Source organism: Apis florea, unplaced genomic scaffold (assembly GCF_048593485.1).
Source record: "Apis florea isolate Af1SG1 unplaced genomic scaffold, ASM4859348v1 contig_3068_pilon, whole genome shotgun sequence".
Classification (NCBI taxonomy): Eukaryota; Metazoa; Arthropoda; class Insecta; order Hymenoptera; family Apidae; genus Apis; species Apis florea.
The window spans coordinates 798,072-821,368 of record NW_028256700.1 but is presented as its reverse complement, the minus strand read 5'-3'; the positions used below and the strand labels follow the sequence as shown (position 1 = coordinate 821,368).

Genomic DNA, 23,297 nt, shown 5'->3' with positions numbered 1-23,297 from the left:
ACATTTCATTTCTTGAAAACTAATTATATGCATATTTTACAATATTGAAAGTTCATTTTCTTGATAAGACTTTGGACCGAAGAAAACTTGCTCCATGGCACAGTCGACCTACTTTTTGACAGAAAAATAATTCTATAACCGGTTGCAGCACAATTTTCGCCGCAGCCTGCGTGCTTTCCTTAAATGGAGCACTACATAATCCTTTTATTTAACATTTCACGCACACTCATACGCACACAAATTTTTCAAATATGCAAATTCACTCGTACACATACATACATACACACGCGCGTATTTTTGTTATATATAATATACATATATATGACATGGTACTTTCTACGCATCGACGGTATGTATATAGGTATATCTTATCTTTATCGTCGTGTCGCATCAGAATCTTTTGTTCCTTTGATGAATCGATCATCTAATTTCTTTTTTTTGTTATTAACTTCCTGCTTTCTCCTTTCTTCTCTTTAATTCATTTTCTTTCTCTTCGAATCGTACAATCTTGTTTCCTCTTTTTTTTTTTCTTGCCGAGGACAACGCGAAACGACACACCGCGAGAATCCAATAAATTAATCCCCATTTTTTTCTCTTCTTCCTCTTTTTTTTTTTTTTTGTTTCTAAAAAAAGTTCATTGACACGCAATTCAGAACTTGCTTTTTATTTCTTGATCTCTCCTTAATCAAAGCTTTTTAGGCACCGTTCAAGACTCGACCTGAGGAAAAATATCAGCAATAAAAAATCTTACGTCTGTATATAGTACTTACGCTCTAACGAGCCAATCAATCTTTCCCCTTTTTATTTTCTCCTTTTTTTTTTTTTACTTTTCTTTATTTTTTTTTCTCTCTCTCTCTCTCCTTTTTTCTTTGATTTAGTAAATCCCCAGGTTTATTGCAGACCATACAAGTATTGATTTTGACCATTGTATGTGTACATGAGTTCTGTATAACTTTTATATCGTTTGTGATAAATCGAATTTCGATTGTTTCTATTGATTAAAAATCATTATCCAAACAAAAAACAATGGAATAATTCCAATAAAATTGGGGAAGACGTTAGAAACGGAGATCTCTGAAATATCGCAAGGCGAAACGCGCGAGAAGTTAGTTGAAGATAGCAAACTCGTTTATAAAAATATCGATACGCTTCGAACGAAACATCGTTTGCAATACTGCTCGACAAGAGAGAGGTTAACTTCTTTTCGAAGTTTTTCGCGCGTATCGCATATTCGCGATTTTCTTTGACTCGATAGCTCTATAATTTAATTATTTATTACGTTATAATGGCATCAAGGTATGTATTCTATATATATATTAGCTTTAATGTGATTTGATCTTGTTTGATTAGAAAATTGTACCACTTGTTCGTGACAAGTCTCTTGAAACGATCTTTACTTTTCAACTTGAAAAAAAAAAAAACAATATCGAGTCATGAATTAATCTTTCGCGAAGAATATACTTTTAAAAATGAAAAGATAATATTATAGAAAAATATTGAAAATATATTTTATCAATATACATATATATATATATATATATATATATATATATATACGGCCTTATTATGTTTTTTTCCATTTTTATCTTGAAATATCTTAAAATTATCACGTGACACGCGTCAAGAGGCTTGTTCGGAAGTTTCATCCGGGATTAATTTCACGAAAAGCAGTAATTAGCGGAAGAAATATTGCGTGTTACTTTCTACGTTGTACCGCCTCTACGATAATCGATCGTTAACGGGTAAAAAAATGAATATTCAGGATCGGCGAAATTATCGTCGATGCGGTAAAAATCGCCTTATGTCTCACGTAAGAAAGAAATATCTCTATTTTATATTCCTTTCTTTTATTGCTCTGTATTTTCCCCATTTTCTAAAATATATGCATCGAACTACAACAAATTTTTATCCTAATGAAGATTTCGTGGCGTTAAAATACGGATTGCTTGTGCTTGATTCCTGATGACGTTCCTCTAAAGAAGCATTGCTCCGGGTGCTTTGGTTGCACGTACGTATAAATCTCGTAATAAAAGAAACGTGTGTGAAAACGTGTGTCGTCGAACGAAAGTCGAAAATAAAAGCCAGTACTGGAAGTGCGTGTCCTTTTTTCTTTTCTTTTCAATTCATCGAAAATCCATCCAAGTGACTTTTATCAATAATATTCTCGCATCTCGTGGAATCCGCTATGAAAAATCCTACACTATTTTATTTTTCGCAGGCCTCTATAAGACTTACTGGTAGCACGGTAAACCTCTATAAAAATAATAGCTATTCTACGTAAACGTATTACAAAAATAAATGGCATTGTACTCTGCTAAAGAAGCAAAATGGTACAGGCGCAATGTCGAGCGACGCGAGCATCGTTTTTTTTTTTTTTTTTTTTTTTAATCGTATTTTCTCTTTTCTTTATTCTTCTTCTCCTCCTCCTTCTCCTTCCCCACCCCTACTCCCTTCGCGCTCTCGATTCTCTTTCCTCTTTATCGTCTTATCGTCGTCGTAACCCTCCTTCTCTTTTTTTTTTGCGTGGAAAAAAAAAAAAAAAGGAAAAAGAAAGAAAAAAGGTAGGATCAGCCTCGATAATAAATCGAGATTGATTTCCTCCCCCTCCCTCCCTCCTTATTAAATTCGTACACCACCACCCTCGTGATCCTTATCAACGGAACCACCACCCCTCCTCCGCTCTTCGCTGATTAATCCACCCCCTGATCCCTCCACACTCCTCCACCACCCTCGACCATCTACCAACGATCCACGAAAGTCGATTTAATTACATCACGCGCTGCTCGTACCAGGAGACGAGCGAGAGTATTAAACGTCCGAGCCAGGGCTATGCGGAACGGAGTATCACAAATGTGTAGGGCCGATCAGCCAGCACGATAAAGCACCCAAAGGGTTGAAAGTCGGACCAGGAACTGTTTCGAGCCTCGAGCCGGATTATCCGCACGGAATCGACCAACATGAAAGAAGACGATGGGTATTTTTTTGCAAACCTAAAAATATTCAACAATTTTGCAATTAATTCCGATTTGAACGTTCGATATTTTTTTTTTTTTTTTTTTTTTAATAAAAAGATGCGATTGAATTAAATTTTTCGATATTGTTCGATTGTATTATTGAGTAGTATTTCTTCTTTTTTTTTTTTTTTATGTATTTTGTAGGTACATGGAAATGCGTAATATTATAAGAATAACAAGTTGGAATTTTATTTGATGTTTTTATTTTTCCTTTTCTTTTTTTTTCCCTTTCATTTTTTTTTTTTTTTTCTTGGGGAGGACTAGAATTTATTAATTTCATTCAATAACGAAAGACAAAAATTACAAGAGTGGATTATGAGATCGTATTTAAATCACTCGATGAATATAACTTTCGATGAAAGTATCTCTTAGGATACTTTTATTCTCGTGGGGAAATTCGAACGTTGCTCTCTCTCTCTCTCTCTCTCTCCGTTAATACTGTCATTCACAACAAAGGTGACTAGTAAAATCAATTTATAATCAATTTTTTCCCCCTCCCCCTCATTCCTTCCTTTCAATTGAAATACACAAAATAAGTATGGCATTTTACACGTGCAAATGATTCTCTTCCTTCCTTCTTTTTTTTTTTTTTTTTTTTTTTTTTTTAATATTCCACATACATACATACACACATACATACATATATTTAGCAAAACGCTACGTTGTTGTTCTGTTGTTGTTGTCGTTATTATTATTATTATACAAAAATAGTAGTTCAAATTTCGCTTTGTAATAATTCGTTTGTAATCGTTGAGAAATTTCGCATTACTTTTGAATTGTTGTCCGTTTCATGTTTGTAAATTTAACCGTGTAAACCCGGCTCGAAGCAACGATATTCAAAATGACTCATGACCGAAGCAAACTTATCTGTTGATTGTTTCGGAAGATTTGAATTTGCTACTTTCAGTATAATATATAATACACGCCATACGTGTTAAAATGATTCATTTCTTTTTTTTTTTTTTTTTTTTTTCTTCTCCTCCCCCGATATATCGACAATTCATTCTTAGCTGCCGCCGTTACATTACGATCACAACGTGATTATAATAATAAATTTTATAATAAGTATTGAATAGAAGAAGGAAAGGATGTGTGAAAATACATTGGACGTGTTGCAATAATAGAAGAAAGAAAACAGCAAGCGAGGATAAGATGAGCAAAGTGATTTGGATACGTTTCGATCGAGGTATAGTAATATATACCTTTGCTCAAACGGTATTCGAATCCCAAATGAAAAAGAAAAAGAAAGGGAAAAAAAAATTAGTGTCGTCGAGAACAGAACAGAATCGACTCAACCGGTAAAAAAAAAAATCTTCGAAAACGATCTTCGTTCGCTTCGTTCCTGAATCACTCGCGGTATATCCTCAAAGGATAGATCGAATAACTGCCCCTATCGAGCGACGCTTCCACGTAACGTTTGTAACGCGATATCGAAGGTTTTTCTCTCCTCGCTGCATTACAACTACGTTACGTTCGTCGACGTGCTCGATGAAATCACCGGTACAACGCACGGTGCGGTTTAAAAGAAAAAAAAAAAAAAGGAAAAAAAAAGATCTCCAAGAATTTCTCGAATTCTCGATAATCAACGACCAATCTCTCTTCCTCTTGACGATGAACACAAAATGGAGAAGATTAAAAGAAAAAAAAAAGAAAAAGAAAAAAGAAACAAATGAAAAAAATGTAAACTTGTAAATCTATCTCGTAAAACTATCTCTCATCGACTAGGTACGAAGAAAATGATCGAAATAATCGATACTTCTCGAAGCCCTATTAAAAACACCAATGGACGAATTGTTGGTAGTCGCAGGACGAAAAATCGAACAATCGAACCGAACGTCCGTGAAAGTCGATCGTGTGTTTATTACAATTCTCGTATCGTTTCATTAACTTGGAAAAAGTGTATGGTGTATAGGTTAGGTTCGCTCACTCAGAATCCAAACGAAAAAATTTAACACTAGAATGTATATGTATAATTTTAAAATGAAAGTTAGAGCAATAATTCATTATCTTAATAAATATTCTTAGGATTGTAACTAATAATGTAGACGTGATTATATATATAATATATAAATCGAAATCAAAATAAAACATTTAAATTCCTTCAGTCTTCAGAAAATTATATTATACGCTTAATTGAAAATATATAAGAAAATTCTTGAATATGAGTCAAGAAAAGAGTATTTAATAACGGTACTAGTTAAAAAAAAAAAATATGTAAAATCAAGAAAATCAAAAATATCATTGAAATGATCGTGATGAAAAAGATATTCTTAAAATTCTAGTGTTTAATTCTATAATTAATTCATATTTTTATATTACATTTCGTATCGTATCTCACTCGATTCGACTTCCACGATCCTTTCAAATAGAATAAAAGTATTTCTCATAAGAGTGCGCCATTGTTAATATTTATGATTTATTATTTTGACAATCACGAAGAGAAATAACTATCTTTAAATACTGTTATTTTTGTTTCTTATTTCCTTTTATTTATTATTTATGACGAAGGCAGTCTGTTGTTGCTCATTTGCTCAAAATTTCGCATTACAAAGGTAATTATCATTATTCATAGTTTGTGATGTTTCTCGAATGACAATCATGATCTGAAGTTTATATAAAGTTTGCTTTAATAATTTCTGTGTCGTCAAATTTTTTTTTATCGTGCAATGAATAACTCATTGCATATGTACAATCAAAGTGTTTCTTTTTTTTTTTTTTTTTTTTTTTTATTTTTATTTAGAAAAAACGTATGGCTATTTGAAAGCGTCAAGTACTTACTTAGTTAAGACTTAAAAAATAAAAATTCTAAAATGTTCATAACTTTTTACATCATGGATATATTTTCGAGCGTTCAAAAAACTGATGTCCATAAAATTATCGACATCGATTATTTTTTTTTTTTTAATCTCAAGCTTGATTCATAAAAAATTACAAACCCGTACAAATATTATTTTGAATATTAAACATCGAAAAATTCTATGATTCGTCCTTTTGAAAATTTCGTGCATAATAAATTTCTATAAAAAAAATTATTTGACAAATAAGACGCAACATTGAAGATCACAACACGGAAAGTGTGTTAAGCGATGATGCTATGATAGTTTACGCTACATTACCTAAATCATGAACACGTTAGATAAAGATATAAGGTTAACATAAACCACGTTGCCTTTTCAAAGCGTTATAACTCAATATTATGTATACAGAGTGTTACGTTTAATTGGATAATATATTGGATCAAATATTTCGCGATTAAAGTTACATTACTAAAAAAAAAAAAATGTCTTAACAAAAGTTGTTTGATTCAAAGGGGAATATAATATTTTGCGAACAATTTTTTTTATTAACGAACAAGATTTCAAGATCATTTGTTTAAATAGAACTATATAATTTCGAGTGCATTATATGAGCATTTCCTATAAAAAAAAAAAAAAAAAAAAAAAAAAAGTATTAACCTACTTATATCGAAAAACTATTAGTTCAGAAGTTACAATTTCAATTTGAAATTTGTAAAATGTATGAAAGACAAGAAGAGCGTATAGGTAAGAATGAATAGGAAACACGCGATGCGATGCATCTCTGCTATCCATGCTCTTTGTATTTCATATGATAAATTTTATAAATTTCAATCTCAAAAAGCTTAATATATACAAATCTTTAATAATAATAATAATAATAATAATAATAATAAAAATATAACTATAATTAATTATACAAAATTAATATATCTTAGTACAGGAAATAGGAATCCTATAAAAAAAATTTTTTACAATATAAATAAAATTTCCGTATAAAATACACGATTTTTAAAATTTTCTTTTACATTCATCCGATTCGATATTCGGGATGAATATTTCTGTACACACGAATAAAATAAAAAAGACAAAAAAAATCGTCAAGAAAAAGATATAATACTTGAATTTTCCAAATATCCATACATTTTTGTCCCTTAAAGTTTCTCTTTTTCATGAAATGATCGCGTATCCTGCACGAAAATTATCACAATTAAGAAAGCTTTAGGAATTGTTTCTACAAATCGAGAATCGAACAGCGCAAGCGTCGTCGATATTTAAAATAAAACGCGGGAAAGCGTTCGGGAATTTTCGGGAATAGCTTAATAAACACGAATGAAACGAACCAAATATATCCATATACATTGAGATTTCGAATGGGAAACAAACAATAATACTGACACGGGCGAGCACGAAATGATAATAATAATAATAATAATAATATTAATAATATTAATAATAATAGTAATAATAATAATAATAATAGTAGTAATAATAATTAAAGTAATAATAATAATAATAATAATTAAAATAATAATAATAATAGTAATAATAATTAAAATAATAATAATAATAATAATAATTGCCGTAATAACGTATGTACATTTAAATCGTCGAACGAGAACATAAATCGAATAGCGTATAAATGAAAATATTTATCCAACAAGTACATACATATATATACATAAATAGAAAGATATATATGTGTATGTATATATAGACATAGACATAGGTGTATATATATAGATACATATATAAATTATAGTCACTTTTTTTTTTCCTTTCGGTCATGTAAAAAATATCGTCGTTCAATAACACATCAATCACATTGCACGGAATATCGCCATTCTCGAAGCCATACATATACCACGACATCCCATAATAACTCTATTAATTTTTCATTTTCCGATTCTCGTTCGAGTAATAATAATAATAATAATAATAATAATAATAATAATAATAATAATAATAATAATAATAATATCTTGTTTCGAATAATATCTCGTATACAAATGACGCGTACACTTTTCATCCGCGCTTTCCCCAACGAGTATATCATCGCTAAGAGAAAATGAGGCGCGAAATCGCAGTTTAAAATCGTTTTCTCAATTTTTTTTTTTTTTTTTTTTTTTTTTTTTTTTTTTTTTACGAAAGAAGAAGAATAAAATGATACATCTACTTTGCTACTTTCTCCTACTTTCCGATCGACGAATTCTTTCTTCTCTTATGCTTAAAAAAATAAAAGAGAACGATTCGAAGCTTCATAATATCGAAATGTATTTTCCATTTATTCATCCCGTTAAAGAATGATAGAATAAATAAAATTTTTTAAATTTCGATCTATGTATTTTCAACAGAATTTCTAGAATATTCTTCTATTCACGTCGTGTGCATAATAAATTCAACGAAAAAGGAGAAAAAAAGAAGATATGGAAAACTAGAAAATGTTAAAATGTTAAATTTTAAAAGTAATAACAACCGAAGAGTAATATGATACTTTGTAGCTCGAAACTAGTTGATAATTCGTTTCAACGAATTAGACAAAAATAGGGATAACAAAGAAAGATAGAGAAAGATCGACACTAGTTGTAAGAGAAAAATCTTTCGTTAAACGAAAGAAGAGAAGAATATATATATATATATATATATATATATATGTACAAAAGAAGTTTAAAAGATATTGGTTTCGTGTACAACAAAAAAAAAATTATTAACTTCAAGAGATTCGATTAGAAAATAGCTGTCCGTTCCGTGTGATTGCTCAACGACTATAGTTCTCATGCTTCTCGTGTATACTTCTTTAGACAATAGCCAGCATTCTCTACTAATATATAATACGCGTATCTTTCTTCTCTTTTTTTTTTATTCGTTTTCTCTCGTTTTTTTCTTTCATTCGTTTTGATTCCCTTACGCATTTAATTGCATACAACGTGTATACATATTTATGCATGTATAAAAGCTCGGTCAGATAACTTTTGCGAGGAACACATCCGCGAGATCACCTTCGACTTCGACGTTGCTTTCCTTTCTATTTACTTTCGATTGAACGCGGAATTACCATTTCGACTGCGCGTTTCTCGCGTCCCAACGATAATACGCGACAAACGAATAAAAACAGCAAGAAAAATAGAAATAAAAAAAAAAAAAAAAAAAAATAAGAAAAAAGACGAAAATGGAAAAAAATGACTACATGTATATTTCTATCTGTTGTATAAAACACTTGATGAATGGTAAAAAAAAAAAAAAAAATCATTATTAACGACAATTAATTCATCGATCGTAGATTTCACTCGAGTATGTTTATATTCCTTTGTTTTTCTACCATTAATTTTTTTTTTTTGTTTCTTTCTTTTTCATTTTTTGCTACATTTTTTCTTATCGATCTTCTTTTCTCTTTTTTTCGCTTTTTTCTTTTTTTTTTCTTTTTTTTTTTTTTTTTTTCAATTTTTTTCATATTATATTGGTCCGACGTGTGCTCTTTCAAAGAAAGTATCTATCCTTTTCCCTTCTTATGAAAAAATACACGGTTCTTTTAATATACGCGATAAAATGAGAATTCTCGTGTTATGTACGTCCGCGGAATGGCGGTTGAAATAATTGAGATCCTTAAACTGATCCGGAAGATACGAAATACGTGCGTTTCGGTGCTGAACAACGATTTTGATGTATATATTACAGATATTTATTTACAAATTATCGATATTTTTTATTTAATTTTTTTTTTTTTTTTTTTTTTTTAATAAATACGTATAATACTGCTACTAAACGTTAATCTCATATCGATTAGCCTACACAAGTTTCACGCAAATAAACTCAATTATTTAAATCTAAATAACAAACAAAATCTCTGGATAAAATCGCATGATAAAAAGGGGAATAAATCTCACACGTAAAATCTATCCTTGCGTGTATCTTTCATTGTATTCTTTAAAAGTAAAAATACAACGATACAACGCGGATACTAAAAATCTATGATAAAAATCGGAAAGGCAGAAAACAAACTCGCATCGTTACTTCAAATAGCAGAACAACAATTCATTGGAATAAACTCGAAACAAACGATATTTTCGTTACTTCATCGTGTCCTTCCAACTTCTTTCTTTTTCTATTTTCAATGATAATGATACATCATCTCGTCCAGCACCGTAAAAAACACGTGTGACAAACAAAGAAGAAAGAAGGAAAAGGAGTGGGGGAAAAACGACGGAGGAAAGGAGAAAGGAGGGAATAGGCGAAGAGAGATCGAAACGATAAAGTAATGGGAGAACGAAGAAGAAAAGGAGGGAGAGTACAAGAAAAGAAGAGAAAGAAAGAAAAGAGATCGGAATGAAGAATTCGACCGATTAATTCGGAACTGCTGTTTTTCTTTTTTCGTTAGATATACCTACGATCTATCTACCGTGTATCTTATAATCGTAAACAAACTACAAAATATGTATTATTACTATAATTAAAAGCGCGAACGTATGCACAGAGGCTTTATTAATCACAGCTTTAGTAGTACGATTAGTATCTCATAGAGCTGTACAATGACTAGCCAACATAAAGATCATCGCTTTTCTCTCTCTCGTCCTCATTGCACCTAAGTGTCTCGAAAAAAAAATGCACGGATCGCGTTTCCTCTTCCCTTCTCGTTAAGAAAGGACGAAGAAACGCTTTTATATATTTATTTTAATTATATCATCTTTCTATTTTCGCATAAATATATGTACATTCAAATGTACGTATACGTATATGTATATATATATATTTATTCTCCTTAGTTAAAATATCCTATCTCGTTTTTTTTGGGGGGGATAAACAAACTGTTTCTCTTAGATCTCTATGAAATTCGTTTGTTTTCTAACTTAGATTAGGTAGAGCTAAGAAAATGGTTCTTACTTCAAAATTGTGATGTATCTTGGAACATGGAAAAATATTAAATAGAATAGGTCGAACTAAGGACGACTAAGGTGTGTATATTATACGTACATTATGTACATATATTACGACGTCGTATATGTATTTAAAAAACGGAAAGGGAAAAAGAACGTAAAGCGAAAAAAAGACCGTGTCTTTTCCTTCCCTTTTTTTCTTCCTTTTTTTTTTTTTTTTTTTGTGTTCTTTCTTGTGTTCTTTCGCAAGCCTTTGCGAGTTAAAATCAGTCTTGCCCTTGATGACTTCGCGTCTCGTTTTAAATCAAAAGCCTCAGGCATACGCGCGCAGAGAATTGTTCGTCCTCTTGTTTTCAACGTGCGAAGACTAAAAAGATCGTCGACACAAGACCTACGGATATACAACGAGGCACGCTAACGCGAATATTCTCTCTCTCTCTCTCTCTCTCTCTCTCTCTCTCTCTCTCTCTCTCTCTCTCTCTTTCTCCCTTTATTTCACCGTTTTATTTCAATATGTTTCAATGCATTTTTTGCATTTTATCACGTTTCCCATTTTTTCTTTTTTTTCCTCTCATTCGACGCAATTAATCTTTACCCTTTGATTCGTTTCGATCGAGTTGAGCCTCTCGCGTTATATACCTTTTTCCCTCTTTTGCCGGTAGCAATTTGAAATCGCTTGGCGCATGTACGCGCGCGCGCGCGCGCCATTATCTATTTTCGTGTATCGTTAAAACAAACAGACACATCTTGCACTTATGGACCTTACGCGAAATTTTTTTTATAAAACAAAACGAAAAACTCTTTCCTCCCAACTTTTCTCTTTTTTCTTCCTTTCTCTCTCTCTTTCTCTGTTTCTTCTCTCCTCTCTCTCTCTCTCTCATTCTCTCTTTCTTTCTCTCTTTCTTTGACTCGCGGTTGTCATGGTTCCCTGCTTGCTGTATCTAAGCTTTGTAGCGTTAGAATTTAAAAATTATCGATAGTAATCGTGATAATTGTAATAATTAGAACGTTAATAGTAATAATAATAATAATAATAATAATAATCGTAATCATTAAAAATTAATATCTAACAATAGTCAAAAGAGAAAAATCAACAGCCCTGCTATTACACTCCTAGTACTTAGAATTTACGATCTGCACATCCGCTCATCATTTTATAATACATCTATATGTATATGTATACGTATGTACAATATGTATCTTGCGTGTACAATACACTTCGATATGTGAAAAGTAAGTACACCTATGGAACTGATTCATAAGCTGTACAATAATCCTACGTGATAAAAATAATACCGACATCTTTGATACGTTTCTAGCATTTAGATACGTATGAAGATGAGGCGTGGAAAAATTAGGCATCGAAAGAATAAAGATAAAAAAACGATAAAAGAGGTAGGAAAGATGAGAGAGAGAGAGAGAGGAAAGAAGAGAAGAAAGAGGGGGAGAAGAGGGAGAAGAAGAAAGAAAGGAAGAGAAATAAAATAATAAAATAACGAAGAAAGTTGAAGAGAAACCATGACGATCGGGATATAGATCCTATCAATAAACGCGTTATACACATATTGCTAAAATGAAGTAACATTGCGTCTTTCTAATAATAATAATATTAATATTAATAATAATAATAATAGTAATAGTAATAATAGTAATAATAATAATAAGTAGAAGTAGTAGTAATAGTAATAATAATAGTAATAATAATAATAATAATAATAATAGTAGTAGTAGTAATAATAATAAGAATAATGATAATAATGATAATAATAATAATGATGATGATGATGATGATGATGATGATAATGATTGTAATAGTGGTGGTGGTAGTGGTAATAATAATAGCGAGAGTAATATATAGTTGAGGAAATATCAGTGATGGTAGTGGGGTAGTAATGGTAGTGGAGGGAGACTAATATTATTAGTAAGAGTAGTAGTACTAATAGTGTAGTAATAGTAGTAGTAGTACTAGTAGTAGCATTAGTAACAATAATGTTCTTGTTTTTTTTCTTTGTTTGTTTGTAAAAGTAATATAGTAGGGTGTCTACCAAACACCTTCGGTAGAGACCAATGTACGATAAATTCTGATAACTACATCGCTCCGTGACATTGCTTTCTTTCTTTCTTTCTTTTTTTTTTTTCCTCGTTTTGATATCATCAAAATAGTAAACCAATAGTTTAAACGTTGTAGGTAATAATTACTATCTATATCACAGATCCAAGTGACTAAACTCCTTTAAAAATATAATATAAATATGTGTATGTGTAAATGTGTGTGTATGCGTGTTTGTGTGTGTACGTGTAATGGTTCTCGCGCATAATATATATACACACATAGATATATATATATATGTATATGTACTCGCAGATGTGATTAAAAAACAGATAAATTAAGAAGTGCGGAAACTTGGAAAACTCGTGTAGTTTATGCTAACATCGATGTACCACGACAGATTGGTAAAACGAGGAAAATCCAAAGAATCGAGGAAACGATCGATGGGTTGTTGCGTAGTTTGTGCACGTCCCTTCGAACGGTGCTATTTAATTCTTGTTAAAATACGCTCAATATAGAATCCATTAAATGGACCGAGAAGTATCGAGTACAAAACGGTAATCAATTTACAATTGATCCACTCATTTCCATTTTAAAAAATTAAAATAAAATCGGTGCATAAAAATCGTTTAGTATCGTTAATCCACGATTGAATAAGCATCCGGTCATGATCCAGAAAGCGGATGCTCTTTAGGCACTTTGTTTGTAACCAGCACCATTGACAAATGACATGCGATCGAAGAGGTCCGCGTTTGGGGGCGAATTAATCACTCCGTTCGTGGTAAAAATCGTGATTGCTGGCATAAACTGACTCTATTCATTGTTGCGTTGAATATATTCGGGATACTCGATAGGGGAACTCGTGTTCGAGTACTGAGCGTACAGATAAAGTGCAGGGTGAAGCCCTGGCGGAGGAATGCCGCGATGCAGTTGCTGCGATTGATGATGCGACTCCGATGAATCTATAGGGGATGGATAAAGTTGGGAGTTGAGGCTATCCAGTGAACTGGAAGAGCCTGTCGTTTGGTAGACACTCTGCGGTGTGGTGTGCTCGTGAGACACAGGTGAATTAAGTGTGAATGGCGAAGACGCCGAGGTGGGACATACTACTTGCTGCGGTGATTGATGTTGCGGTAGGGGCTCGGACACGCTGTCATCTAAACACTAGTTGGTTGTCTGCGGATGTAGCAATGGTAGAGGAAGTTGAAGATTATTTTGCTTGGCTAAACTTGCGATTTCAGCCGCGATCCCTCCTTTAGAACCGGTCAATCCGTCCAACGAGGAAGGTCCTTCGCTGTAGCGTAAATCACAAACCGGACTTTCGAAGCCCGTACCTGGTGTACCACCACCAGTGCTTTGAGGTGTAGGTGGATTATGATTCGTACTGCTTTGATTCATATCACGGTGTACTCGATTTTGATGCCGTATTAGATAACTATCACGTACAAATGTACGTCCGCATATGTTACACTCGTACGTAGTACTTGCTGTATGGGTACGGATGTGTATTGCGAATTGACTCTTGGACGTGAATGTGAGAGAACATCTATCGCACACCAAAGGCTTTTCGGCAACGTGACTCCAACGGTGTGCCGTCACATAGCTTTTCACTGCAAAACGTTTCTGACAAATGTCGCAGGCGTATGGTCTCTCTCCTGTGTGCACTCTTTTATGAGTATTAAGACTGCTTTTTTGAGTAAACCTTTTCAAGCACAACTCACATTGAAAGGGTCGTTCTCCTGTGTGCGTCCTCATGTGCACTTCCAAATATGGTTTCCGGCAGAAACTTGCTTCGCATACTGTACAATGATATGGTTTGTTGCCCGAATGAAGTTTCATATGTACATAGTACGATGAAGCAGAAGACAGCACCTTGCCACATACCTTACAGGGTTGTGGCTTTGACCGTGAACCTTCTTTAACTGTTTGTTGTCCTGTCGACTGACGGCTTGGAACTTCCTGTTGCACAGTCTGACTCTGCTGTTGTTGACCCTGTTGCGTTTGTTGATTCTGTTGTTGAGTTTGTTGTTGACCCTGTTGCTGGTTTAACTGTAACGTTGTCTGCTGCTGGGCTTGTAGATGACCTTCTTGTTGCGAAAGATCTTCACGATCATCAGATAAATTCACCATAGAATTTGAACCATCCGAACGGCTTGAAGCAACAGAATAAAACCCCATGGGTTCACTTTTGATTTGTTGTTCAAACATGGACGTCATTATATCAGTCTGTTCCTGTTGAGCCAGCTGTTGTGATTGTGGCTCCTGCTGCTGCACTGCTTCTTGATGTGGGAGCAGAGTCAGGTTGCGCTTGACAAGCTGCTCATATCCTGCGTACCAATCCACCTGCATGACAGGGAACCTCTATAAATCGCCATTTATGACACTCGTTGTGGCGCAAAAATTTGCGACGATGTAGGTACACTCGTAATTCTGGGATCATGCATGCCCAACTCATATATACCGCGTGTCAGGTTAGACCAATTGCTTTGACATTTATCTTTGACAAGTGACAGAAGGTAGCTGGATGATCAGCTGATTGCATAACTTTTACGCGAAGCACTCGAAGACGGCACAATGCCGTCGTCAACAGAACGTAACCCAGCAGTGAGCAACACGGGCAACTCTATTTTTAAAAAAGCGACGGGAGAAACGGCGGAATATTTTGACTGCGAAACCGGATTCTTCGTAAGCGCTTCGCAAGTGGGGGTCGCTTTTGCTGTAGCCGAGCAAGAAAGCAACATTCTACGAACCTTTGCTAATGTAGTGGTCCGGGCTAGGGTCGAAAAACGTCACGCCTCATCGAGCGCACGCCTCCCGTTCTCAAGCGGTTTCACGGACAATCGCGAAACATTTGTACGGCCAAATTGTTTTTCTCCGACACAAAATATAAGATGGCTGCTACTATATTTCGCGACCGTCACCTATATGTACTTATACAAACACACGCACCTAAGTACCGACCGATGATATTCGCCAACTTTTCTAATTGGCTGCCCTTCTTAAACCGCGAATATTACGCTCTACTACGACCAACATCGCACTTCGAAAACCTCTGATTGGATCGATCTTTCGCAAAGCTTTATTCACCTGTTTGATTTTATGCATATTTAATGGACAAACTTTCTTAATATAAGTAACTTTATCACCTTCCATTAGTAATCCAGAAGTTGTATATTAACTCGGTAGATATTTATTATATATATTATTATCTATTATTAAAATTATATATAAACATAAATTTTTTTTAATAAATTTGAATTTTTTATCTTATCTTTTCTAAATCTACAAATTTTATTTCAAAAATAAATATATATAATCGAAGAATTTCAAATTTGATCGAGGCAACAAACTGAAGGACTATATAGATAATATATAGATATATTACGCATTTATAAGCAAAAGTTGAAGTTTACAATATTTTTGAACTGAATATTTGTAACTGAAATTTGATAGAAACCAAATAATCATTTAAGAAGTGTTTAAATTACAAATATTGATTTGCCGTATCATTTATATATATTTTCCGTATCTTTTCATTATTGCTTCATTAATTCAACCGGGTAGAACAATGTTTGTAAATAATACGTTATTGTGCGCAGTATTTTAATCCTCGATGTGATCACTAAACTCGCCTTGAATGACGACATTCTAGGAACTCTTGGAGCCTATCAAATGTAACATTGAACTGCTAATAGTCGACTATAATGTTCCTAAAAGAAGCAGGCAACCAACTCGAAAAATTGTGTCAGAAGTATTGAACAAGGAATTTACTTATAAACATTACTGCCCACTAAGTACCTTTTGAAAATTATTGAAAAAGTATAACGTTTATTACAACCTAAATAACATTAATAAATTTTGATCTGATTTTAATCTACAACAGATAGGTACACTTAAAAAAATATATAAATATATGATTAAATAATTAATTTATGAAGATAATATAATTGTCTTTTTTGATAATATACCTATAATATATATTAATTTTATTAATTATTAATTCTCTAATTGAAATAATATTTAATATATATCTATTACAAAACAATTTTAAAAGAATTATAATTTCAGTTTTAATTTCAGTTTACTAATAGATGATACTATAATTTTTTTTATTTTATGTTATTATAAAATTTAAACTTCAATTATTGATAAATTTGCTAATTTTTGCTTATTTTAAACTTTTAGTTTCAAGAATGGCTGTATCATCGGAAAGTGTTATGAATCCTGGCCTTAATGACCCTGTAACCAAAGCAGTAGTAGATAATATAATGGGAAATTTACCTACAAAGAAACCCCTTGTTCGCTGTGATGATTGTGATCTTTCATTTACTAGTCAAACAGTATTAGATACACATTTACAAGGGGCACGCCATGCTAAACAGGTTTGTAAAAATAAAATAATGAAAAAGATGAAAAACAAATGTATAAATGAAAAGTTGAAGTATGAGATAACACACATGCAATAAAGAAGAATTAAAGAAACAAAATAAATTTTAATATAAATAAAATAATAAAATAATAAAATAACATCAGAAATGAGAGATGTAGAGACATACACTTGTTTTACAGATTAGATCAAAAAATATAATGGCATCTCTTGAAGAAACCAAAATAGCATTTACAAAAGATGAAGAAACGAATGGATTGAAATGCAATGTGTGTAATGTGTGTCTAAACTCAATACAACAACTTCAAACACATTTAAATGGTATTTTTTAAACTAAAATTTATTTCATTTATTTATATATTTGTAACGAATAAAACAAACTTTGTTTCCTAGGGAGCCGACACAAAAAGAAAGCCATGAGAGGTAATAAACCTTATATGGTACGAAAACCACTACCATATGGGTTTAGATGTAGTCGCACTATATGTATGGATAAAAGAATAGAAAAGAATATTGCTATACTAATTTATTGCCTACTCTTGTTTACATTTGCATGCTTAACACTTTTGCTTACTTTTGCTTTTCAAATGTTTTTTTGAACTAATAAGAAATTTCATGCTTACTAAGCTTACTAGCCAAATTAATCAAATGCTATTGAAAATATATCAGTGATACTTTCATGTTTGTTGTAATTCATACATTGTTATTTGATATTTATTATTTATTATTTATTTATTATGTATTATTTATTATTTATTTATATCAAATCGAAATTATATATTATTTATTATTGATTTGTCCTTGAACATATTGTCATAAAATAATAACTCGATTACGAGTTGCTTAATTTCATATTATGATTAATAAAATTAATATTCTTTTCAAAATAATTTAACTCTTTCACCTTATTAATTGTTATTTTGTTTTTATAGAGTATTGTGTACAAATTTTTTTGTATGTTATTAATCATTTTTTTCATTTATTTAATAAAGAAGCGAAAAATTTTAAAAGGAAGTATATGCAAAATAATATAATAATATAATACAAATGCATTCTAAATACTTATTTTAAAGAGGTAAAGTTTCTTATACACATGCATATACATGTATATATCTTTCAAATTTTATGACAATTTTTTGTTAAAAAAATTTGTATTAACAGTTGCTTTTTCCATAGCATGAATGTAGTGTTCAAGCTGATTTATTATCACATTTAACCGCTTTAGCGGTTGTGATACATAGATAGTGTTGATCGCACATTGATGCTTAGGTGGGAGGGCTGGCAAAGATGTTGGCAGTTCAGTGACATCAACGACCACAAATGTCCAAGAAAATACTGGTTCTAAAGGTGTACTTTCATGCGGTTTGTGTAACAAAATTTTCAACTCTATGGCACAATATAATGTGGTATGTTATCAAACAAAAAATATTATTGCATTATATTACAAATAAGTTTTATTGATCACTTATATATAATTTATGTTTAATTATAGCATATAACATCCAAAAAACATACTGGTAAATTAAAACAAGCTAAAACTCAAAAAAAGAAAAGATTTTTTCCATATTGGAAAAAACCTAAAACTGGTGTAAATCCTAAAAATCTTGTTCAGTCATTATCAAATAATTTTGTATCAGGAGGTTTCACAAATCAGACATAGGAAAATAATGTAATAAATAACATATATTATCTATTTTAATAAACATATGAATTATTTAGATACGTACGTTTTATTCTTTATAAAAAAAAAAAGGAATTTGAGGATCACATTGCTTCAAATGATAAAATTAATTTGATATTTAAATGATCATCATTAACAATATACATATACATAATGTCATACACAATTTTTTAATTCATCATCATTAAGATTTTGCTATGTTAAGATACATACTCTCCCTCTTCGCACTATTTCTTTAAAATGTAATGTAAATATATAATTAAAATATAATTAGTTTAAATTTAAATATAACTGACATAATTTTTTATATCATATCTTTTGTTTGTTTGATGATTTAAAAAAAATAAATTGTACAAAATGTGAGTATCATGTTAAAATATATAATTAATAATTGACAATGTCTTTAAAGAAATTAGATGAAATAGTGCAAAAAGGTATTGAAGTATTGTATGAATGTATATATATCCATTTAATAATTAATGCAAAAATATATAATGTTATAAGTAATAATAATTTATAATTTTTATTGATCCTATTACATGTAACTTGGAGAATCCATTATATCCTTTTGAATTTGCTGCATGATTTCAGGCTGAAATTCATATATACATAATCTAATGATATACTGTGTTAAAAGAAGTATTAGTAATAAGATATTTTATTTATTTAACATTACCTCTGGCATATTTCCGCTTAGTAAACGACGCATTTCAGTATTTTGTTTTCGTAATGCTTTTATCTCGGCATTTAATTCGTGTCTTTCTTTTAACACTTCATAATACTGTTTAAGGCCAACCAACAAATTATCCCATAATTTTTCTCTGTCTTTCGAAAAAATATTTCGATATCGTTCCCAAAAATCTATTATATCTTTTTCCGTTATATTACGAGATACTGTTATTTTCTCTTTTACATCTTTATCCAATGAAATTTCTTTCCTAACGAATTCACATCTTTCAACAAATTCTTTTACTGCATTTAAAACAAATTCAGTCTCAATTGCCAATAAATGGCCTTTATCGCATGTTAATAATCTTTTTGATTCACCATCGGCTACAAAAATAAAAATTAATAAATAATATTACAATAATTGATATTTTATTATTGTATAAAATAATTTATCTTATTAATAATTACTGCATTGTTTTTAAAAGATATTAAGTTTTCTTTAATAGATAAGAATAATTAAAATAGAGTTATATCCGATTAGAATTTAATATTATTATAATAATATTAATACAAAATTAATAAATAATAAAGAAGAAAAAAATTGGTTTGTTATTTTTTTGGCAGATTGGTTAATACATCAATTCCAGTTACATACCATCAGTAACCTCAATAATGCCTTCTGAAATACAAGTCGATGCAATATATGTTTCAGTAAGTGTTGAATCAATCGAAGATTCTTCTAATATATCTTCTTGCTTTGTCTGAGTCTCATTCTCACATTTATCGATAGTTTTTGTTTCATCATAAAGTGCCTCTTTCACAGCTCCTATCAACTTCATTTGTTCCGCATCGAAATCGTTTTCACAAATGTCGGAAGGAAGAGTGCTTCTAAAATATTTATTTTTGATATTTTTATTATATTTTTCATAAAAATTATCCTTTTTTTTTTTTTTTTTTTTTTTTAATCAATGATATTTTACATACAATGATGAACTTTCAGTAATTTCTTCACTAGGAATTTTTATAATTTTAATTGTGCAAGTGGGACAATGCGCGTATGGTAAGAAAAAATTTAATAAGAATTGAAGTTCTTGTTCATTCGTTATTTTCAACGCCTATAAATTCAATATATCAATATCATATTAAACTTTAAGTAAATACAATAATACAATTACTATTACTTGAGACAGACCTCAAATACTTTATCCAATCGAATCAGTAAATTATTCTCTTCCGTATATTCGGAAAGTAAGGTTTTCAACGTATCTTCGATAAGATAATCACATTCATTAGAAATCAATTTAAAAATATGATTCAATAAGCGTCGTTCTAAATTTATTTCTTGCAAGGTAGTTGGTGGTTTATATAATTTAGAGATCGTTCTTCTTTTCTTGGCTTCCTCTTGTTCTGTAAAATCACGAAAGAAGATTTTTATCGAATTTTTACTTATTTCCGTTTATAAACGATATAAATAATTCTTTTTTTAAATAAATTTTACCTGTTTTTAAGGCACACATCGCGCCACAATACGAAGGCAAATCTTCTTTTTTCAATAACTGCTCTTCCGGTGGCTGCCATTCCAGTAATAACAATTGTTCGTGTATAATTCTATCTGCCGTCAAAATCTAAAATATAAATATACATCGTCAAATATTTTAACTAAACTAAACTATTTCATTAATAATCGTATATATCATTACAAAATACCTTATCGATTAATTCATTTGCAGTTGTAATATTCATATCCCAAACTTGCATGTACTTCTTATCATTGATGATCGCAAGGTAATCAGATTTTTTCTCCAATTCCAACACAGATTTTTGCGACTTTAATATTTGATTCGTGAGCTTTTGAATTTCCGCCTTTTTTGATTCTTCCAATTCGGAATGAGTTTTTTTCAAATTGTTAATAATATCTTGAAGTCTATTAGAATGTAAATAATAGAAATTTGAATTCCGAGACAGGATATTCGTATTAATAATTATTTTTGTTCATATTTTGTTCAAATTATTAAAACAAATGATAACATTTAATATACACACTTGTTAATTTTTCTTTTCTGCTGATTTTTCACAATAGTATTTTCTTCGTCTCGTCGCTTCAACACTGCAAAATTGTAATCCAATTTCTCAATATTCATTATACACAAAGCTTTCATATTCTGCACTTCTTGTTGAAGATTCTGTATTTCCAACTCGTACATGATCTTTTGTTTCCTAAATTCCTCTTGGTGTTCTATTATTACTTTCTCCATCTCCTTCTCATATTCCTGCATTATTCTCTTCCTTTTCTCCCTCTCTTCAAAAGTATCCTCTTGAACCTTTTTGTACAACACATTCCATTTCTCCATAGAAATTTCCAACAGTATCTTACGCTCAGATTCGATAACACTCTCGATCAGTTCCATTTCATGGCGATAAGCTTTAGTCATCGCTTTTACCTTTTAGACAAAGTATTTTTTTTTCAAAAATTTTTTTTTTTTTAAATATTAAATAAATAATATTAAATATTATTTAGAGATGAATTGTTTAAGAATCCCTTTTTTTTTTTTTGCAGTTAAAAATACACTCACTTGACTTTCCATTCTTTCGATGAGTAAATTAATATCTTCGTTTTGTTTCTTCACATCTTCGGCGAACATTAAATCGGCATTCTCCAACTCTTGCTTCAATTGAGCGATGAATTCGTCCTTTTTCTTTAGAATTTCGAAACCCTTGGCATTTTGAAGCTCTATTTCATCATAAATATCTAATGGATGTTTCAAGGCAAGTATATCAGGCCATTTTTTCGTAATTTCTTCGTATTTCTCCATGTATATTTTGTTCTCCTCCTCGAGGATCTCCAATAATTTCTGCCTCTTCTCTTCCACTTTCTTTCGTCTTTCCAATTCCTTGGCATCGCTTGCGATTTTAACACCAATAATCTAAAAATATATATTGATAGGTTTTTTATTAAAAATTTTAATAACGTCTATTTTTGATAATTAATATTAAAAATAATAATATTATTAATTTAGTTCGTGTTATTGAGTAAGTTATTAACTTCAATTGTCACTGTTAGAAGAGTTATATTTACAATAAAATTAAATTAATTACATATATTTCAAATGCCAATCAAATTAACGTAATATAAATTATGTGGCAAAACATATTTTATATAATTAAATTTAAACCACATTTTTTTCTCAATGATTAACAATTTAAATTGCACGTACCACTTCATGCCCTTCTACAGTTAATTTTTCCAAAGCTTCTATACTATCAAAAATTTGCTTTTCTATGGGAGTTATTTCTTCAATTTCTTGATCTTGAGCTTTTATCTGTCTAATATCAAAAAAAAAAAAAATATATTAATCCAATTTAAATCGGAAAAATATTTTAAATTTATAACGTACAATCTCTCTTACTTATCTCGTTCTTCAATACGTCGTTGTATACGAAGTCTACGTGCCAACTTCCGCTCGATTGGATCGGATGATAAAATGGATGGTTCTTCTATATGTGAAATATCTGATTTATCAAACATTGACATATTATTTTTGACTTATACACATAAATATAAATAGATAAAAATATATATAACTAAGATTATAATTAAAAATTTAATATTTATGTGTTAATTTAACACATATGAATGTTTAAAAGTATAGTATACTATGTGAAAGGTTAGATATCAAAGCTCAAAAATGATAATGAGAAACAACAATTATGTGTTTTCTGTATATAATATAAAATATAAACAATTTTGTTTGTTCGATATAGAATTATTGTTTGTACTTACTGTTGATAAGTAATCAATTCGTAATGTTAACGTTACCGACAGATGGCTC

At 30.7% G+C, this 23,297-nt stretch overlaps 3 protein-coding genes across 12 annotated transcripts in view; 1 reads left to right on the top strand and 2 right to left on the bottom strand.

Annotated features, from left to right (window-relative positions):
• Window positions 1-15,985, bottom strand: part of LOC100864156 (uncharacterized) — a 23,679-nt gene extending 7,694 nt beyond the window's left edge. For 2 of the 5 annotated variants that reach the window (XM_086908265.1, XM_086908264.1), the window contains exon 1: window positions 13,838-15,612. In XM_086908265.1, coding sequence (XP_086764391.1) covers window positions 13,895-15,079 — 1,185 coding nt within the window. In that variant the 5' untranslated portion in view covers window positions 15,080-15,612 and the 3' untranslated portion in view covers window positions 13,838-13,894. Of the gene's footprint in view, window positions 1-585; window positions 719-13,837 lie in introns of those variants that run through there. The other 3 variants (XM_086908267.1, XM_012495053.3, XM_086908266.1) reach the window with 3 other exon arrangements.
• LOC100865895 (zinc finger protein 346) lies at window positions 15,660-18,839 on the top strand. 5 transcript variants are annotated; one of them, XM_086908269.1, is made up of 7 exons: window positions 15,660-15,912; window positions 16,383-16,617; window positions 16,916-17,112; window positions 17,300-17,438; window positions 17,511-17,540; window positions 18,387-18,523; window positions 18,610-18,839. In XM_086908269.1, exons 3-7 carry the CDS (start codon window positions 16,924-16,926, stop codon window positions 18,775-18,777), a joined length of 663 nt encoding a protein of 220 aa, XP_086764395.1. In that variant the 5' UTR covers window positions 15,660-15,912; window positions 16,383-16,617; window positions 16,916-16,923; the 3' UTR covers window positions 18,778-18,839. The 5 variants fall into 5 exon arrangements, with proteins under 5 accessions (XP_086764395.1, XP_086764398.1, XP_031776372.1 ...); XM_031920512.2 differs by having other exon boundaries at window positions 15,862-16,300; XM_086908271.1 differs by having other exon boundaries at window positions 15,866-16,290.
• Window positions 18,783-23,297, bottom strand: LOC100865773 (dynein regulatory complex protein 1). 2 transcript variants are annotated; one of them, XM_086908261.1, is made up of 12 exons: window positions 23,249-23,297; window positions 22,875-22,977; window positions 22,683-22,791; window positions 22,041-22,391; window positions 21,511-21,908; window positions 21,175-21,391; window positions 20,966-21,092; window positions 20,660-20,874; window positions 20,452-20,582; window positions 20,123-20,355; window positions 19,475-19,851; window positions 18,783-19,390 (listed from the first exon to the last, which is right to left on the bottom strand). In XM_086908261.1, the coding sequence occupies exons 4-12, from the start codon at window positions 22,278-22,280 to the stop codon at window positions 19,334-19,336; spliced, it is 1,995 nt and encodes a 664-aa protein (XP_086764387.1). In that variant the 5' UTR covers window positions 22,281-22,391; window positions 22,683-22,791; window positions 22,875-22,977; window positions 23,249-23,297; the 3' UTR covers window positions 18,783-19,333. The 2 variants fall into 2 exon arrangements, with proteins under 2 accessions (XP_086764387.1, XP_003691004.2); XM_003690956.4 differs by lacking the exon at window positions 23,249-23,297 and having other exon boundaries at window positions 22,875-23,185.